Source organism: Calliopsis andreniformis, chromosome 12 (assembly GCF_051401765.1).
Source record: "Calliopsis andreniformis isolate RMS-2024a chromosome 12, iyCalAndr_principal, whole genome shotgun sequence".
In the NCBI taxonomy this organism is placed as follows: domain Eukaryota; kingdom Metazoa; phylum Arthropoda; class Insecta; order Hymenoptera; family Andrenidae; genus Calliopsis; species Calliopsis andreniformis.
In genome coordinates, this window is record NC_135073.1 from 10,950,855 (window position 1) to 10,967,351 (window position 16,497).

Sequence of the window (16,497 nt, forward strand, 5' to 3'; positions counted from 1 at the left end):
AACGAGCAGCAGAGGAACAGCAGTGTTTGCATTAGTTACAAGAAAAATCCATTTTTAAATGAAAGAGGAAACAAGTCTCGTCTCTAAAAAGCTAGAAATTCCCCTCTCCTCTGTTTGCCATACATTTTCCTGTGAGCTAGTCACGACAGAATGTATAAAAGATGCGATATAGCTGCGACGCGACTTGGTCTGCTGCCTTTTAGCGATGGCCAGGCTCGCAGATTTCCACTCGTTGATTCAGAAACTCACTCTGGTTACGCTACTCCTTGCTGTTCATGCGACATCACAAGGTGAGAAGTCGATTATTAATTAAACAAGAATTTTTTAAAAAGCTTGCATTAATATCAACGCAGATGCAATAATCGAATTCTGTTTTCGCAAATGTGGACTAAATATTTAATTAACTGGTGTGGTGCTCAGTACTTATACTACCTCAATTTTTAATATTTGGTAGAAAAAATGTCCATCACTTGCAGAAATTAGTAAACTAAAAAATAGTGAACCTTTGATGTGCTACTGCTAATATTATTTTAGAATACAATCGTAGTTATCCTAATCGTATTACATTCTAGTAGTGATACAATACCACTAGAAACTAATTCCACCACAAAGTGGTTTCAAGCTTTTCATTGATACTGTACTCCAATGGCCATGGGCGCATGTTAATTGACATTCAATGTTCCTATTGGCCAGCGGTCAGTCATGCTGTGGGTTTTTATACACATCAAGGAAAACAAGTGTCAATGTCAATATTGATATAATATTAGATACATATATCATGCTTGCGGTGCTACTCCAATGCACATGCACCAACGTCTAGATAGTAATTGATCGTGCCATCACCTCACTTGAGACAGTCTTCAAATAGAAACTAACAAATATTTTATACAGCAACTCATAATCTCTAGAAACCAACTTTCAACCCTTAACCACACACCCAAAGTTTTTCAACATTAATTGGGATATCAAATCTCTCTAATTAAAACATATCGTCATTAAATACTTACAAAATGAATATAACATAACTTGTTACACACGAACTGAGGCGTCACATGTGTCACAAATTTCCATGAAGAAATATTCCCCAGTTACTTTAATCTCTCACGTTAATCAGTAGTTAAGGGTTAACACTTTAAAACCATCGATTAATTTCAAATAATCACTCCTCGACTTTTCAAAGATGTTTGCCACAGGAGCAGGTGTCCAGGTCCTTTGAGGTATTACGAGGATCTGGGATGCGCTCCAGTGTACAGAAATCCTGCCGATTGTTGCGCAAAGAGATACGACTGTAGCCATCTAGAGAACGTATCAAAGATGAAATGTCACGTGAACGAGCACGAGTACAGCGTCGGCGAGAGGTTGAGGGACGAAGACAGGAATCCTTGTGACAAGGATTGCGTGTGTGAAATGAGAGATGATGGCACGTAAGTGTAGACGTGTGGCAGCTACGATAATCCGTGGGCGTTAAGTTCGAGGAGCAGCGTGACGCTGAAATGACTGGCTTTTTATGGGAGGTTCCAGGATTAATAGTGACGTGTGCGCGTCAGATTATGGTTGCGTGGGGCAAGCTTCGCCTTTGAGGAATTGGTTCTACTTTTTGTCGCTGGCTCTCGCGAGTATTTTAAGACTTGGACGTAATATCGTTGAAGTTCTTCTCTGATTATGGGTTCCACTCGTTGTCACTCTTCGCTCGTGTTTGATTGACCCTGTAGCTCTTGCGCTAGACATAGATGGTTGCGTGACTCATATTTTCGTTGTTTGAGTCAGTGCTGTCTACTGGTGGGATTCTCTTTCTGTGCACCACACTTTATTCGAGTGTACTGCACACGCATAATACTGCTCGAACTAGCGTTCGTGTGCACAGTGATGGAGGCAAAGTAGAGGAAATCGATCTGCTCGACAGTACTCGTGTTGACAGTTCTCATTTGAGCTGTGATGGATTATTTATTAATACTGAGAAAATAGTTTTACTATTGATCCAGTTAGTCTAAAACTGTCTCGATTATAATGCAACATTTTGAAAGCTAAAGAAGTGTTACAAGAATTAAGAGTACTAACGCTTCAAATCGAATACTATTTTCGAAAACTGCACCTTCAAAGATTTAAATTATTGAAATTTACGAACAGCGCCAGTTTCGTCTGTGCCCAAATCAATTGCACACTAATTGATGAGCGACCTCCGCCAAACTGTTACATCAAATTTTCACACGATGAATGTTGCCCAAAGCTCATCTGTCGTAAGTACAAATCAAGTATCTTGCAAAAACAGTCACACAGTTTAAAATAAAATAATAAGTCAAAAAAGAAAAATATGGGGAATGAATTCCATTTAAAAAGCAAGATTTTTTATCATTAAAAATGAATGCTGTTTTTAAGTATAATATCTCGCGAATACAATGCATTAAATATTTGGCTTAACTATATAGTCGTCAAAGAAATAGTTTGACTTTGTGTTTTTTCGAATATTTTTACGGATGTTAACATTTTACGCGATTATTTTTGACACAGTTAAAACGTAACGATGCAGCATAAGAACGCAATTAACACGCGCATGAAACAATGGATTTAAACGAATCCGATTATACTCTTTAGTCAAGGAAGGCGAGGAGAGGGCGACCTGCGAGGTAGACGGCAGAATTTACAAAGACGGGGAATATTTTAGATCGAAATCTGACCTGGAAAAGGACTGTTACTGCATATCGGGTTACAGAGGTATAGAATTCACGATCGCAATAAAATAATCGTTCTCGGAGTGAAATTGAAGTCTAGGTACTAGAAACCGTATTGAACGAGAATTCATTTAAATTGCAAAGCTAAAATAAGTGCAAACAGAATGAAGTAATAATACTGCTTTATTTTTTAAGATAACTTGATTTTGTTACAATTCTTTTCTTTGAAATTAACCAAAAACTAGAATAGCATTTTTATTCCGCGAATTTTCGTTTCTTATTTCCAGCAAAAAAATTAAATATAAATCGAATTTATATTTGTATATTTATATAATCCACTTACAATGTAAGTCTTAAGCGATTTGTATACATTTAGATCAAAATCTCGAACTCTTTTGCAAGAAACCAAGCCACAACTATTGCGCTCCATTATTTATGAATGCTACAGCTGTTTATCATAATTGTGCACCTGCCTTCCACGTTGACCAAAATCCACAAAGAGATTGCAGCAGCAACTTCGCGTGTTGTAAGTTTACAAAAGTGAAACAGGACATGGAGTATTGAAAAAATATATTTTCTCAAATTTCTTCATTTTTTTAGACAATACAAATGATATTGTTATTCGCAACCCCTTCACGGCTAAGCTTATTTTCAATATAGGTATGTTCTAATTTTTTATTACATATTTTATTTCTTTTATTTCCATCACAATTTTTCTAATTAATTAGATTCATTAACTGGTACTAATATTTTCTGATTTACTAGTTTAATGTTAGCGATTTTATACTCCTTGCGGAATAAACACCTTTGCATTTACAATTATCAGATAATATATCGAGGCACTTATTAATTAGCCCAGATAGCGAGTAAGATAGATATTTCAAGTGTTACCTTTATACGCTTTCCATTAACGCTGTTCTGGACTTAGAACAGACGTTCGAACTTCGGTAGAATCTATGAGAATCTCTGTGGAAGCTTAACTAGAATCATTGAGGACTTATCAAGATAGAACCGTACAAAGTGAAGTTAGGTGGATTTTGGAACAAATTTGGACATTATACTAAAGTACTTGGTAATCTGGGCTTACAATTAGATACGAGCATCCGAGCTTAGGATACTGAATTTCAGTCCTCATGCTCATTTTATATACCACAAATTGTTATATAATTTAACTAAATAAGCTTCCAGCATTAAATAATCGTGGAATCATAGGTATCAATACTGAAGTAATAATTTCACATTTAATAACCCTGAAATCACATTAATTAATGCTTTCAAAGTTAAAATTAATATATCAATTAATATTAAAGCTATTAATCACGAATATCAATTAATTAGTTTTAAACGATCTCTGTAAGCCGAGATAAAAATAATTATCCATTCCTTCTAATATTCAGGGAAAGATAAAAGCTGTCGATTTGGTGACATGTCTATGTACATAGGTGATGAAGTATACCAAGCACATAATTTCGATTGCACTATATGTGCATGTGAAGTACCACCAGTACCAACCTGCCAGCGACGTCCAGTAAAGGAATGCGATATTGTAAAATACCTATCACCATGAAAAAATATCTTGTGATACAAATTGTACCTAGAAAATAGAAAATGCATACATAATTTACGTACCTCGTTAAAATATTTTTAATCGTAACGAGTGAAATGTCCAAACATATATTTTGTAACATACTATAAATTACATTAATAATTTTATGCTTTAATTTATGTTAATAATTTTAAGTGATTTTCCCATCAAATTTTGAATTACATATATATTATCCATAAACTTTCTACCTACTTCTTAAGCAAGAAAATCGAGAAGGCGGAACAAATGAAAAATCAATGAATCCTTCTAATCTTCTTTGCAATAGAAGAAGCAGTCTTAAAAATCTTTAAAAATGTTTCCCTTCGTTGTCGGAAAACTTCTCGTTCGATATATCGAGATACATATCAGTTTCGAGGGAGTTATACTGACCATTCGATTTTCCCCCTCAATAACTAAGAGCATGATAAGGCTGATCGAAACTATCTTACGCGATCATGTAGCTTTTGCGAAATTGTGCGCCGTTTACCGTGGAATTTCTCAAGTTTCCGGAAGCTATGGAGTCTGCAGCATGTTTCCGTTGAAAGAAGGAAGCTTGTAAGGGGTTGCAAGTTCCGCCCATCGTTGTTGCGTTAAATTGATCGAATTTATGTCGGTTGCCTTCATGGTTATAGCCTCTGGTTCGATTACCAGCATCGTCGTTATATCGCAAAATACTGTTGCAAAGTCTATACTGCTATCCCCTGGAACTTGCTGGTTCAGCGGCAATGTTCACTGTGCTTCTGTTCAAATGGGTTGTTCGTATATAAACTGACCACACTTAATTGGAATTCTTTAGTCTCGTGGTGATAGTCTGCGCAGAGTAATTCAGGAAATTTTTAGTTTCTTTGATATTTTATCACAAATACTGTTCCAGAAGATTTAACATATTTCTTGAAATAGTGTTTAAAAGCTCGTCTCGGTAAATTTAATATTGTTAGGCAAAAGCTATGGAGCAATTCAATCTTCCTTATCTATTTAGCTATTTTACTCGTTATTTAACATTTCATTAGTTCTGTCTAATAAAGGAAATTTGATTCTAATAAATAAGTATCAGGGAAAGAAATTTATGTTTGGCAGCACTGATAAGAGAACCGTTTCAGTTGTCAGAAACAATTTTCAAAAGCAATTCCCACATATGTGGATCGTATACTCGAAACGTTAGAAACGTTACCTTTCATACCTTATCCCTTCATGCATATTTCAGTTCCGTCTCATACTGCAGTCGTACATTCTCCCTTTTTTTAGAAACAGCTGTGTGCGCAGAGATAGAAAGCCAAACCTTTATACATCTTATCTGTTTCGGGACTTTCCCGTCTGCATCATTTGATTTGCTTATCCCTCTTCCCAAGCCCTTCGTCTCTTTCTTACATTTCGCATTTCCCTTGTGCTTTCGCTTTTACGCGCTCGGCGAAATTCGTGCCAGAATCAGTTTACTGAAATGCGAGAAATTTACTCTCACGAAATGTGTTCGATTTGCATGAAATTGATTTGATTTATCTCGAATATTACTACAGACTGTGAAAAAAAAATAAATAAAAAAGCTATTCCTTTTTGATCAAAGAGGAATAAAGTAAGAGACACAGTGGGGGTTCAATAATTAAGTGCACTAGAATTTTTGTCTTTAATAACTGATTTAATATAAATTGCATACGATATAAATGCACTATTTTTAATGCAATTTATAGTATATAGACATACCTGAAATTTAAGTAAAAGAAGTCTTAGACTAGAATTAGGATTCAGAAAACTGCAATTCAAAAAACCTCAATGCAGTAAATTAACAGTAAATTTTGAAAATCGAGTAGAAGTAACAATCAAATTATCTGCTTCCACCCAAATGGATACTCCAAAAAAAGAGATGTCGAAAAGTCAACACTGAACAGGGGCAAAAACGTTCGATTAACACTGCCTAAAAAAGCGTTTATTTAATTTATCTCCCCACGAATTTGATCATTTCGCGAAGCACAGAATCGGTTCAGTTACAAACGAAGCCAAATTATTGAAAAAACAATTTCCACGGGTTAATCCAGTCACGTTCATCGAACCAAGACTCGTTTGTAATCGTGGCTTTGGATCCGAATACACGGTTCCCGTTCGACAGCCTTGTACACCTCGTCACGCAGCCATCGAGACGTATTTCGAGCATAAATTAACCGCGACAATAGCTAGGCCGAATTCATTTCTCCCATCAAGCACTTCCATCTAAACCTGGATCGCAGCTGCCTGTGAATCCATTAGCTAATCAATTCGCCTGACGCGTTTCTTAGACCGTTCACGTTTGCACGATAGGCACCGACTATCGAACAGGATGGTAAATGTTACCCGAATGTTCTCATTCGAGGCACAGTGATGCTTTCGGGGATATCAATTAACGTTTATCGAGACGCAAATAATGTTGAATGCGTCTTTCCAAGATCTTCTTTGCGTCATAACTTAATGAGTTTTGTTGCTGGATGATTGGTATTGTTAGGAGCGCTGAGAGATTGTGGATAGCTTCTTGAGTACTAGAACCTTGGAATTGCAAGGAGATACAGAAATAAAGTAGAATGGTTGTAGGAATATCGAACAGGTTTGAGAGTTATTTTAACCCTTGCACTATTGGTGGTTACCTGGGTCTATGGTGCTGGACTACGTCTGGGACTGAATGGACCTCGTCGTTCGGCGAGGGTTAATGGATCTATTTGGTGATGATTGAATAGCAAATTATGTTATTTTATGGAGAGTTATTTTAGAGCGATTGTGTGGTTATTTGAAGAAGTAGAGAATTTTGGTCTGGACTTGTTATTCTTCATACGAGTTATTAGCTTATACCTTTTAGACATGGTATTAAGTGGAATTTATGAACCTTTATAGACAGACAGGGTTTAAAAAAGAGATTCGATATAATTATATAATTTATAATTTGAACGCAGGAAGTAATTAATTACTAACTTGTCTAAGGAATTGATCTAACGAAAGCAGGATATTGAATATTATGTCAAAGCATCAATCACTGTATGTATGATTGTCTATACTAGCGAATGTAGCTTTTGCATTATTATTCGTATGAAGTGGTGAAATATTTATTTACTCACACTTTGGCGACAGAAGTCGATCGAACATCTCTGCTATTAATAATGAACAGTTTTAAAATTATCTGTATAACTGGCCCTCGTTCGTACACGTCAATCCTTCAGGAAGTTATTTCTGTTTTTTATAAATACAGTATTAAAACGATAGAAATAATGGAATATTTCGCGAAGCAACTTCATCTTCAATTTGTACTCTAATATGCTAGTATTGCGAAGATAATAGAAACTGTATACAAATTGTTGCTATTCATGGTCTTATAGTCTATGAATATGGAACAAAGTAAATCATGGAAGCAAATCTTGATTGAAGTGTGACTTGTGTCGTACAGAACTTATAAATTAAATATTTTCACTACATTGTTAGAATAGATAAAGCTGATTTTGACACGAATATTTTTTGTAACTGGATATTCCAGAGAGATGAATTTATAAATACAATTTTTACATTGATCTATTGTGATACTTTCTAATTAACCATGAAATAATAATTATTTCTTGCAGCATAAACAGAATTCTCAACATTTGCATCTTTATACTCCATTAATAAAATGAAAGTTGCATTCAACAACAAATAAATATTATGGACGTAAAGTATCAGTTCCATTCGATCCTTGCATAACTATCTGCATAGCTATCCATGCATAGTTGTTAGACTCTCAAAATATTCATGAGCAATTACATCAACAAGAATGCAACAATTTCCAACATCGTACAGTATCTCATTTCCCAAATGGAAAACACCACTCTTCGTCTATTAGCATAAACGAATATTTTACTCAAATAATGAGTTGCACAGAAAATTCCTATCAGCGATCCACGGAAGTAGACGTCCTATTATATTTCACCATGTAACTTCACCACGCAAAGCTGAACGAAACATCAGTATTCAGGGAATGCTCGAAGTAGCAACCCAGAACCTGAAATTACTCGAAGTCTCCGCAATATTTCAAGTCACGATGAAGTTTACGTCAATATCCATTTTAATTGCGATGCTTATTGTTCCATCAACTCAGGTCCTGGTTCTGCCAGGGCCAACAAACGATCAACCGCTTCAAGATGTGGTGCGCAACATCGTAAAATCAACGAACACTCACGACGCTATCCTGCTGATTCAGAATCTTCATGCAGATGAGAACACCGTGAGAGTAATATCCACCGTTTCCGAGATCTTATTCAGATTAGTACCAACACAATCCGTGGATGTCACACGAGCGCCAGGATTCACGAACCTCTTGGCCACCTCTCGTAGCCTTATCATTTACATATACGCTTGTCAATCCAAACTGCGTCACGAGTCATGGGAAAAGATTGTCAGTGACCTATATACTGTATGGCACGATTCCCACGTTCCTCGTATCTTATTATTACTGGTAGAAGATGAAGTGGATACAGGGATCGAAGACTTTTTTAAATATCTATGGAGCAGGAAAATTCTTGAACTGGAGATTCTGGAAATCTTGCCTACTGAAGAAGTGTCGCAGACTCGGCTGTTTGAGATCGTTGCTCATCAGTATAATCCCTTCGCTAATAAGTACGTTCAAAAATGGAATCCTCCGAGCACGTTCAACTGGTATCCGAGTAAAGTGAGAAATATGCATCAGCAGTCTTTGTACATTGAAGATACAAACGACAATGTGCAATTAATGTTGTCTCCGCCCTCATTCCAACTAACATTTTCTCGTCTTTTGCCATTAATGTGTATACAAGATGTAATGAACTTCACGGTGACCCTGACTACTGACATGTCGAAGATCGATATACTCGGACTACAGTATATCTATCACTACCAAATAGATCAGAGTGTAAAATACATTGAAAACATCGTCGTTGAAGACGTGTGTTTGGTAATACCTATATTACCAGTGATACGGGTTGCGCTTTGGAACTTCGTTGGCATGGTTATCCTCGGCATCGTGATCGTCACGATATTTCTTGTAGTGTCAACAGTATTGCTGGTCGATAGGCACCTACGACAGCCTATGTACCTGATAAATTTGCTTCTTGGCTTCTCTGTCACCAGGTCGCCCACCACATTGTCAGAGAAGATTCTGTTCCTTTGCTTGGCGACGATCTCCGCCAGGTTCACTTCTATGTTCTACACAGAGCTGTTCGATCTGGCTTTGATAAATCAGGAGATCGTGATCAACAATTTCGATGATCTCGCGAAGTCAAATCTTGAGGTGGTAGTGAGTAGACAACTCTATCCACAACTAATGAATTTGAGTGAGATACCACAGATTGTGAAGGAAAGGATGCATCCTGATGATTTGATATTAATTATTGAATCCATTATGCACGGCATACCTGCTTTGAATAAGTCGTACTTTTTTTCACGTGATATCTCCCAGTTTCTGACACATGCAAAACTTAATGTTAATGGACAGCCAGTGCTGAAGGAGAGTCCACTGTGCTTGACGTTTCAAAATTTATTTTACGTGGTAAAGGCGAGGTCTCCTTATAAAGAAATATTGAACGAGATGGTACTTCATTTATCATCTATGGGGTTCATGGACCAAATAAACAAGAACTTAACTAATATCATACTACAAGGAACTACGAAGCTTAAGAGGAAGTTTCAGTTTCAGAAGCCTACCTTTAACGTTCCTTTTCCATTCGTAATATTGTTCTGTGGCCACTGTTTATCCATTTTGGTATTTTTTGGCGAAATTATTGTGCACAAATACCAATGTAATAGGAATCCAGGACATAAACGAGGACGTGAACCGAAGTCAGAATGAGATATAGGAAGTTTGAATTTTCTGCGGGATATTGGAATGCTAGAGAGAGTCTAGAAAATTTTCGAAGTTCTCCCCTTGTTTCAATATCTTACTATGTTCTGATTCAATGCCTCGGTACAGGTACACGTATTCTCTGTTCCGAATCTTTGCCGAGATCCAAGCTCTGTCTGGCTTAGTATCGAGATAACACGAATGAAACTTCGAGTCGAGCAAGAGTGGATAGGATTTTGAATATCTTGGCAAAATATTGCAACCTGGAATATTTCAGCAAGATATTGGAATAGATATACAAACGAATCTTGCTCGTGAATCTTTCATAGTTGCGAAGATATTTATGATTTTGAATATCTTGTCTGGATATTGCAACCTGGAATACGTCAGCAAATTATTAGAACAGACAGGCAGACAAATTTTTCTCATAAATTTGTCATAATTGCGAAGATATTTCGTACATGCACCTGTTTTGTGTAGAGCACACTCTAGTTTTTAATACCGAAAAAATGATTTTTTGGAGAAATATGATTTATGTAGTAAGTGTGTGAACTTATGCAACTTATTTAAGGAACTATTTAGTAGAGTAAATGAGCTTTATCCTTCTACTGATCAGAAAGTAAAGTATTATCTATTATTATTTGCACTATTGAATATGAGAAAAACATGAATAAATAATACTGGTATATTATATAGAAACAGTTTTTTATGAAAATACTGGAACATATTCTATTTTTCTTATAATAGTCTTCAGATTAAAACTCATTTGCTTCTAACAAAAGCTATGTCATTTTAAAATTTTGCAAACTTTATTATTGTAAGTTTCTTTCTAATTCCACAAGTTTAGGACATTTTGATAATAATTTCATTTATAGTTGAAAACGTTCGTGATTCTGATCCGTGCACTAATCTTTTGTGTTTGTGCGGTTGAGCTCTCGCTGGGTTGGCAGCCCCTGTTCGCCATTAGGAGGAAGATCGGGTCGCAAGATGCAATTATGATAAACCTGAGAGCTTCTTTCGAGAGCTTTTCAGTGGCATCGCAGTCTCACAAAAGGGATGACCACCCTGGGACCGTTTTTGACTCGACCGCATTTTAATCTATATTGCTGTCTATTTCCTGTTCTCTTTACCTCCAGACTGCCACCAGGCGTGATGAGCTTTCGATTCGCGAGCACTTGTATGAGAAACGTTTTTTTATGTTTTATTTGTGGGATCGATGTACCATAAGTATGAAATTAAAAACGAACTTCTGTTTAACGAGTGCTTCATCGTGATACATATGTATATCGCTGTATTAGTCATTAATTCTTGAATTATATGTATATGTATAAGGGTGCTTGCTTGAAGTGTGTGGTTATATCTGCAAGTATCGTGTATCCTCATATCTGTATTGATGATAAAAATTATATTAATAATAATTAACAACTCGTGTATTTTTGATATTGAGTTGTAGAGCTTTTTGAGTTCAGAAAATTTTTTTAAATCAAGATTTACTATTCATTAACATTTTGATATATAGGTATTTTCGATTTTTTTTTAATAGTAGAAGTTTTAATAAGAGCTAATGGAGTCTTTAGTTTTACATACTTTTATGAACCACCATAAAAAGATTATTATTCTCCTTTATTTTTTTTCACAACGTTTATTTTGCTTGAAATGATGGTAAAAGGTATTCCCTGCAAGTCACATACATGTAAAATATGTGCCCATATGGTATCATTGAGCTCATAGAGAAGAAATGCGTCCCCACACACCAATTATTTAAATTTAAAAAATGAAGCTTCCATATCTAAAAAGTAGTCATAATTTTCTTGCGAAAGGAAATTTAAGTAGTCTAGTTGTAAATTCTGTTTTAAGGGAGGTAATTCATGCGATGGTTTAACGAAACAGATTATGGAGAAAAAGGAAAGTCTGCAAAAAAAAATCAAAGTGAAAAAGGGTAAAACTGTGAAACACATTTTGGCCAACCTCTTCTAAGTTAATTTAATAATGGAAAGGCAGGTGGAGAGAAACGCTTGCAGAGAAGCGCAAAGTCTAGAATATGTTAATCAGATTACACGTAGAATATGCTACCCATGTGAGAATGGGAAGATTAGCATAAGATAAAAAGGTACGAAGAGATGCATCAAAGCCGTTTGCGCTATTATGATTCGGGTAAATAAGTGTTCTTTCTTTGAAACATATTAACTGTTTTAAAAATGTGGAGTGAAGAAATGATCTGATTACATAGAATTAAATTATAAAAATCCTAGCATACTTTATTTGACGTTAGTCAGAAAATAATCAGTTTTCACAGTTACTAGCATACAATTAATTTTAAAAATTTATATATGCCATATTTATCATGTTTTCATGCCATACTAATTATAAAATAACGTTCACAATTTTAACATAGCAAATTTTCAATTTACAAAATTTGAAAGATTGTTATCTGTCTTTGTCAAGATTTCGAATTCCAGTTCTAAAAAATCTGTGACCCTACCTTGGCATGGCAAAGACTAAAAATCAAATAAATCCTCTTCAGGTTCCTAAATCCTCTCTAAACGCAGCGTGAATCGCTCAATACTAGCATCGAGCTGCCGTGAGTACTCAGTATCAATCATTATTAGACTGTAACCACTACACACGCGTAATTTCATTAACCTTTTGTGTAGAGGCACATGTCGCGACTGACGTGACACGATGCTTCTGAAGTTTAACGCAACGTAGTCACGATAGCTTAATCCACTACAGGATCTTCTTTTCGATGAATTCAGTAAGCAAACGCGCGTTCAGGCGAAATTTAATTTTCTAGATGGCCTTGATTACAGCTCGAAGTAGCCGCCCCTCCTCGTCAAAGGAGTTCATCGTTTAACAGGGACGCTAATAATCGATGTTGAAAGGATGCCCCCGTTAGGATAATAGCACACGATATCATTAATTAGGAGTGTCGTTCGCGTAATCTTGTATAATACCCCTTTCACCCCTCCCTCCTGTTATATCCAATTATAAGGAATCGGTCGACGAAGTTTCTGGACCTCGCGGCCATCTTGGTCGCGTTCACCACTTTTGAGCTTAATAGCTTGGAACTTGAGATTTATCTATTTAGAAGGGCTGCTGTAATTACTATCTCATTATTATAGGATAAGCATAGAAGTTTCAAATATAATTGAATTTGCAATATGGATGTTGTTCAGCGGATTTAGGACTCGATTTTAGAGGTGCAAGCGTGGAAAAAGTTTGAAGTTTAGTCGATGGATTTATATGGTACGAAATAATTAGTAAAATGTTATATTTCGCTGTAAATAATTTGAAGGTGTAAAGAGGGAATATTGCACTTTGTTATAGGTTTCAATTTATAAAGGGGTGAAAATCGGAGGAACTAATGGTTTCTTCAACTTCTGTCACAGGGGTAGTTAACCCTTAGCGATCGATTGCTGGGATATTCTCGGCACATTTAGTTTATTTCCAGCACTGTCGACCGGTAGAGGTTAAGCCACCCTCGACTAAAAGTTCCTCTTTTATGTTCTATGCCACAGTAGAATGAGGTAAAAAACTAACGTTTAAAGTCTGATGTATAGTAGCGATAGAAACTTGCCTTTTTGTATATCTGCAAAATCTAGCATCTGTGGAAAAGCTTTGTCGTAGAATTTAATGTTTTACTTCCCCATTTCCCCAGAAATAGGTACATTTATTTAAAAAATATTGTGCCTATTAAATTTTCTACACACCTAGTATAAAAACTAATTCTTGACGTTTCCTTTTAAAGTAGAATTCATGCTGTAAGACATGAAGCTGAATTTTGTCGAGTACTTATATCATGAAAAATTTTCCACCCTCTTCCACACTCTACAAGTTATCCTATCACGAGATAAAGCATCGTAACCCCGCAGCAAGACTTTAGAAGAGAGAAACTAGAAAAAGGAAATAAAAAAACTCGATCAAATCGCTAAAGAGAGTACTTTTTAACCTTCACGTTACATCAAAAAATTTGTTGAGCTCAGGCTTCAGCATCTTCAATACTCTTATGGAAGGCAGCTTTGATCTCCAATTAAAATTCCTAAATAATCAAAGAAAAATTTGCCTCTAAACTTCCTCCCACTGCACAGTTAACCCACACATTGAAAAGCTTCGTAGTCAAAGGCCCCCATCGAAAGCTAAGCCGAGCCTCAAGATCGTAAAACCGCGAAAGGATTCAGCGCACAGGGGTTCACTAAACTGCTCCAGTTTAGTTCCCTTGACCGATCGATGTTCGCCAGGGCATGAATATCGGCCGAGTATTGTCCCGTCTGGAAATCGATTAAAGCTATGTGCCTGTTCCGTGGAAGCAAGATCGCACGTGACCTACATGCGTCCCGTCGAAAGAAGGATTTCGCTGTTTGTGCGCGCAACAATACACCCTTGTCCCTCAACAGGGTTTTCCTCCTTTCGAACCTCCTCGAAGCCGTCATAAGCCGGCATTGTCGCGGGGCCAAAGCATTTTTTTGCCCTCCGCTCGGCATTCATGGAAAGAAAGAAGAAAGGCCCGCTGGGCTTCCACGCACCAAAGGCATTCTGTTTGCGTGGAGCACAGCGGGGATATTATGTAAATGCAGATTAGACGGTCCAGTTCTGGCTTTAGCGTCGACTCTCGTCCCGATTCCATCGCCATACCAGAGATGTACAATCTAATCTCTAGCCATCTTTTACCTTTGGCCCGACTCTTTGCTGCCCTCTGTGTTCCCTGTATTCTGTGTCGTTCGCATTCTTTGAGCTTTATGAAGGAAAATCTGGGACTACAGTCGGATGACAACATAGTTTGTAGTTCCATGGCTCGTAGTTACGTTTCAAGTGTAATTACATTCGTTTGCTTTAATGGTGTCTTTGAGTGGTTGGTTTTGAGTTGAGTATGTTAGGTGTTATTCTCTCTGATTTAAAAGACCCATTCCTCTCGTGGAATTTTAAATATATTGAAAAGGTGAGGCGTGATGACCTGTAAATGATAGTTTTTTAATTGTATTTTCAGCGCTAGAGAAGTATTTCAAATATTATTTCCCAGACAGTATAAGATAATTTAGAACTGAAACAGTTAAATCGGTAAATTAAAAATCGAGTTTAAATTGGAGAATAAGATATTGTAAATTTAGTCCAAATTTAGAAAATATACATAAATAGAACGAATTTTAAATACTGCAAGTATAATAATCCTACAATCATGATTTAATTAACAAACAGAAACGGTACTACTATGATTCAATTTTTCTCTCGAGTTATATTGAAGACTGAGGTATTAATTACGGAGATTGTTCGACTCGCTTTTATACAATCTCTGTTGGAAGCTTTCAATTTGAAAAATTAATCTTACGACGAAAGCAGAGAGGCAGCTTTAGAAAGGGCCGCCGAATATGGAAAATTTAATTTGCTCGCGAAATACTCCAACGATCTCACTAGATCAGATTAAATCACGGGAAGGCAGTCAAAGGATGCTGCGAGACGGTTAAAAGGGTTCGTGACATCTACTTTTTATCTGTGGAGCATCTGATTTATACCAGAAACATAATTTGTTTTAGTTTGTTTTTAAAATTTACCAACTGGTATTTTAATAAAATTTATATATTGTATATAAACAGATAATAAAATATATATAAATAGATAATAAAATCATAAACGAATTTGAACTTAAAACTAGTAAGGCAAAGCAGACTGAAAGACAAGTGTAAAACCTAGAAATATAAATTGGATGCTACTCAAAAGAGAGGAAGCGTAATGTTAGGGTTCAAGAAGGGGTGGGGTACACACAAGATAGGGGAAGTAGAAAAGAGGGGGAAGGTACATGCAATATAGAAGTAACAGAAGAAATAAATTGAAAATTTGAGTAAAAACTTATCGATGACCCAACATGACCAGTGGTCATCCGCCAGCTGCTCACTGGTCAGTTGAGTCCAGGGGTCCAGGGTGGTCCAAGGTCCAGTGAGATCCAATGTTCAGTGAGATCTAATGTTCAGTGAGATCCAATGTTCAGTGAGGTCCAATGTTCAGTGAGGTCCAATGTTCAGTGAGGTCCAATGTTCAGTGAGGTCCAATGTTCAGTGAGGTCCAATGTTCAGTGAGGTCCAATGTTCAGTGAGGTCCAAAGTTCAGTGAGGTCCAAGGTTCAGTGAGGTCCAAGGTTCAGTGAGGTACAAGGTTCAGTGAGGTCCAAGGTCCAATGGGGTCCAAGGCCCAGGAGTTCCTCCAGGATCCCGAGAGGGGTCTGCACCTCGTGGAGGACCCGGGGCGAGTGAGACACTCGTGCTCCTGCAAGGGTATTTATACTGTCTCGAGGAAGAAGGGGAATCAATCAGAAAAGTTCTTCAGGTGGTAAGAATTTCGAGATCGATCTAACGAACAATATTTTGCGAAAAATTGATATTTTTCTTTAAATAATCATCTAAGCAACAATTTCTGGCACACATATTGTTAACAACAGTCACACACATTGTACA

At 36.6% G+C, this 16,497-nt stretch overlaps 2 protein-coding genes across 2 annotated transcripts in view; both read left to right on the forward strand.

The window, feature by feature from the left end:
• The window catches only part of LOC143186258 (uncharacterized), a 182,495-nt gene that overhangs the window by 112,153 nt on the left and 53,845 nt on the right, over positions 1 to 16,497 (forward strand). The gene's annotated exons all lie outside the window — the stretch shown is intronic.
• LOC143185919 (uncharacterized) lies at positions 1,053 to 4,390 on the forward strand. Its single transcript, XM_076389248.1, has 11 exons — positions 1,053 to 1,056; positions 1,115 to 1,123; positions 1,181 to 1,398; positions 1,470 to 1,563; positions 1,627 to 1,692; positions 1,768 to 1,932; positions 2,025 to 2,237; positions 2,593 to 2,712; positions 3,046 to 3,195; positions 3,270 to 3,329; positions 4,067 to 4,390. The coding sequence occupies exons 1-11, from the start codon at positions 1,053 to 1,055 to the stop codon at positions 4,234 to 4,236; spliced, it is 1,269 nt and encodes a 422-aa protein (XP_076245363.1). The 3' UTR covers positions 4,237 to 4,390.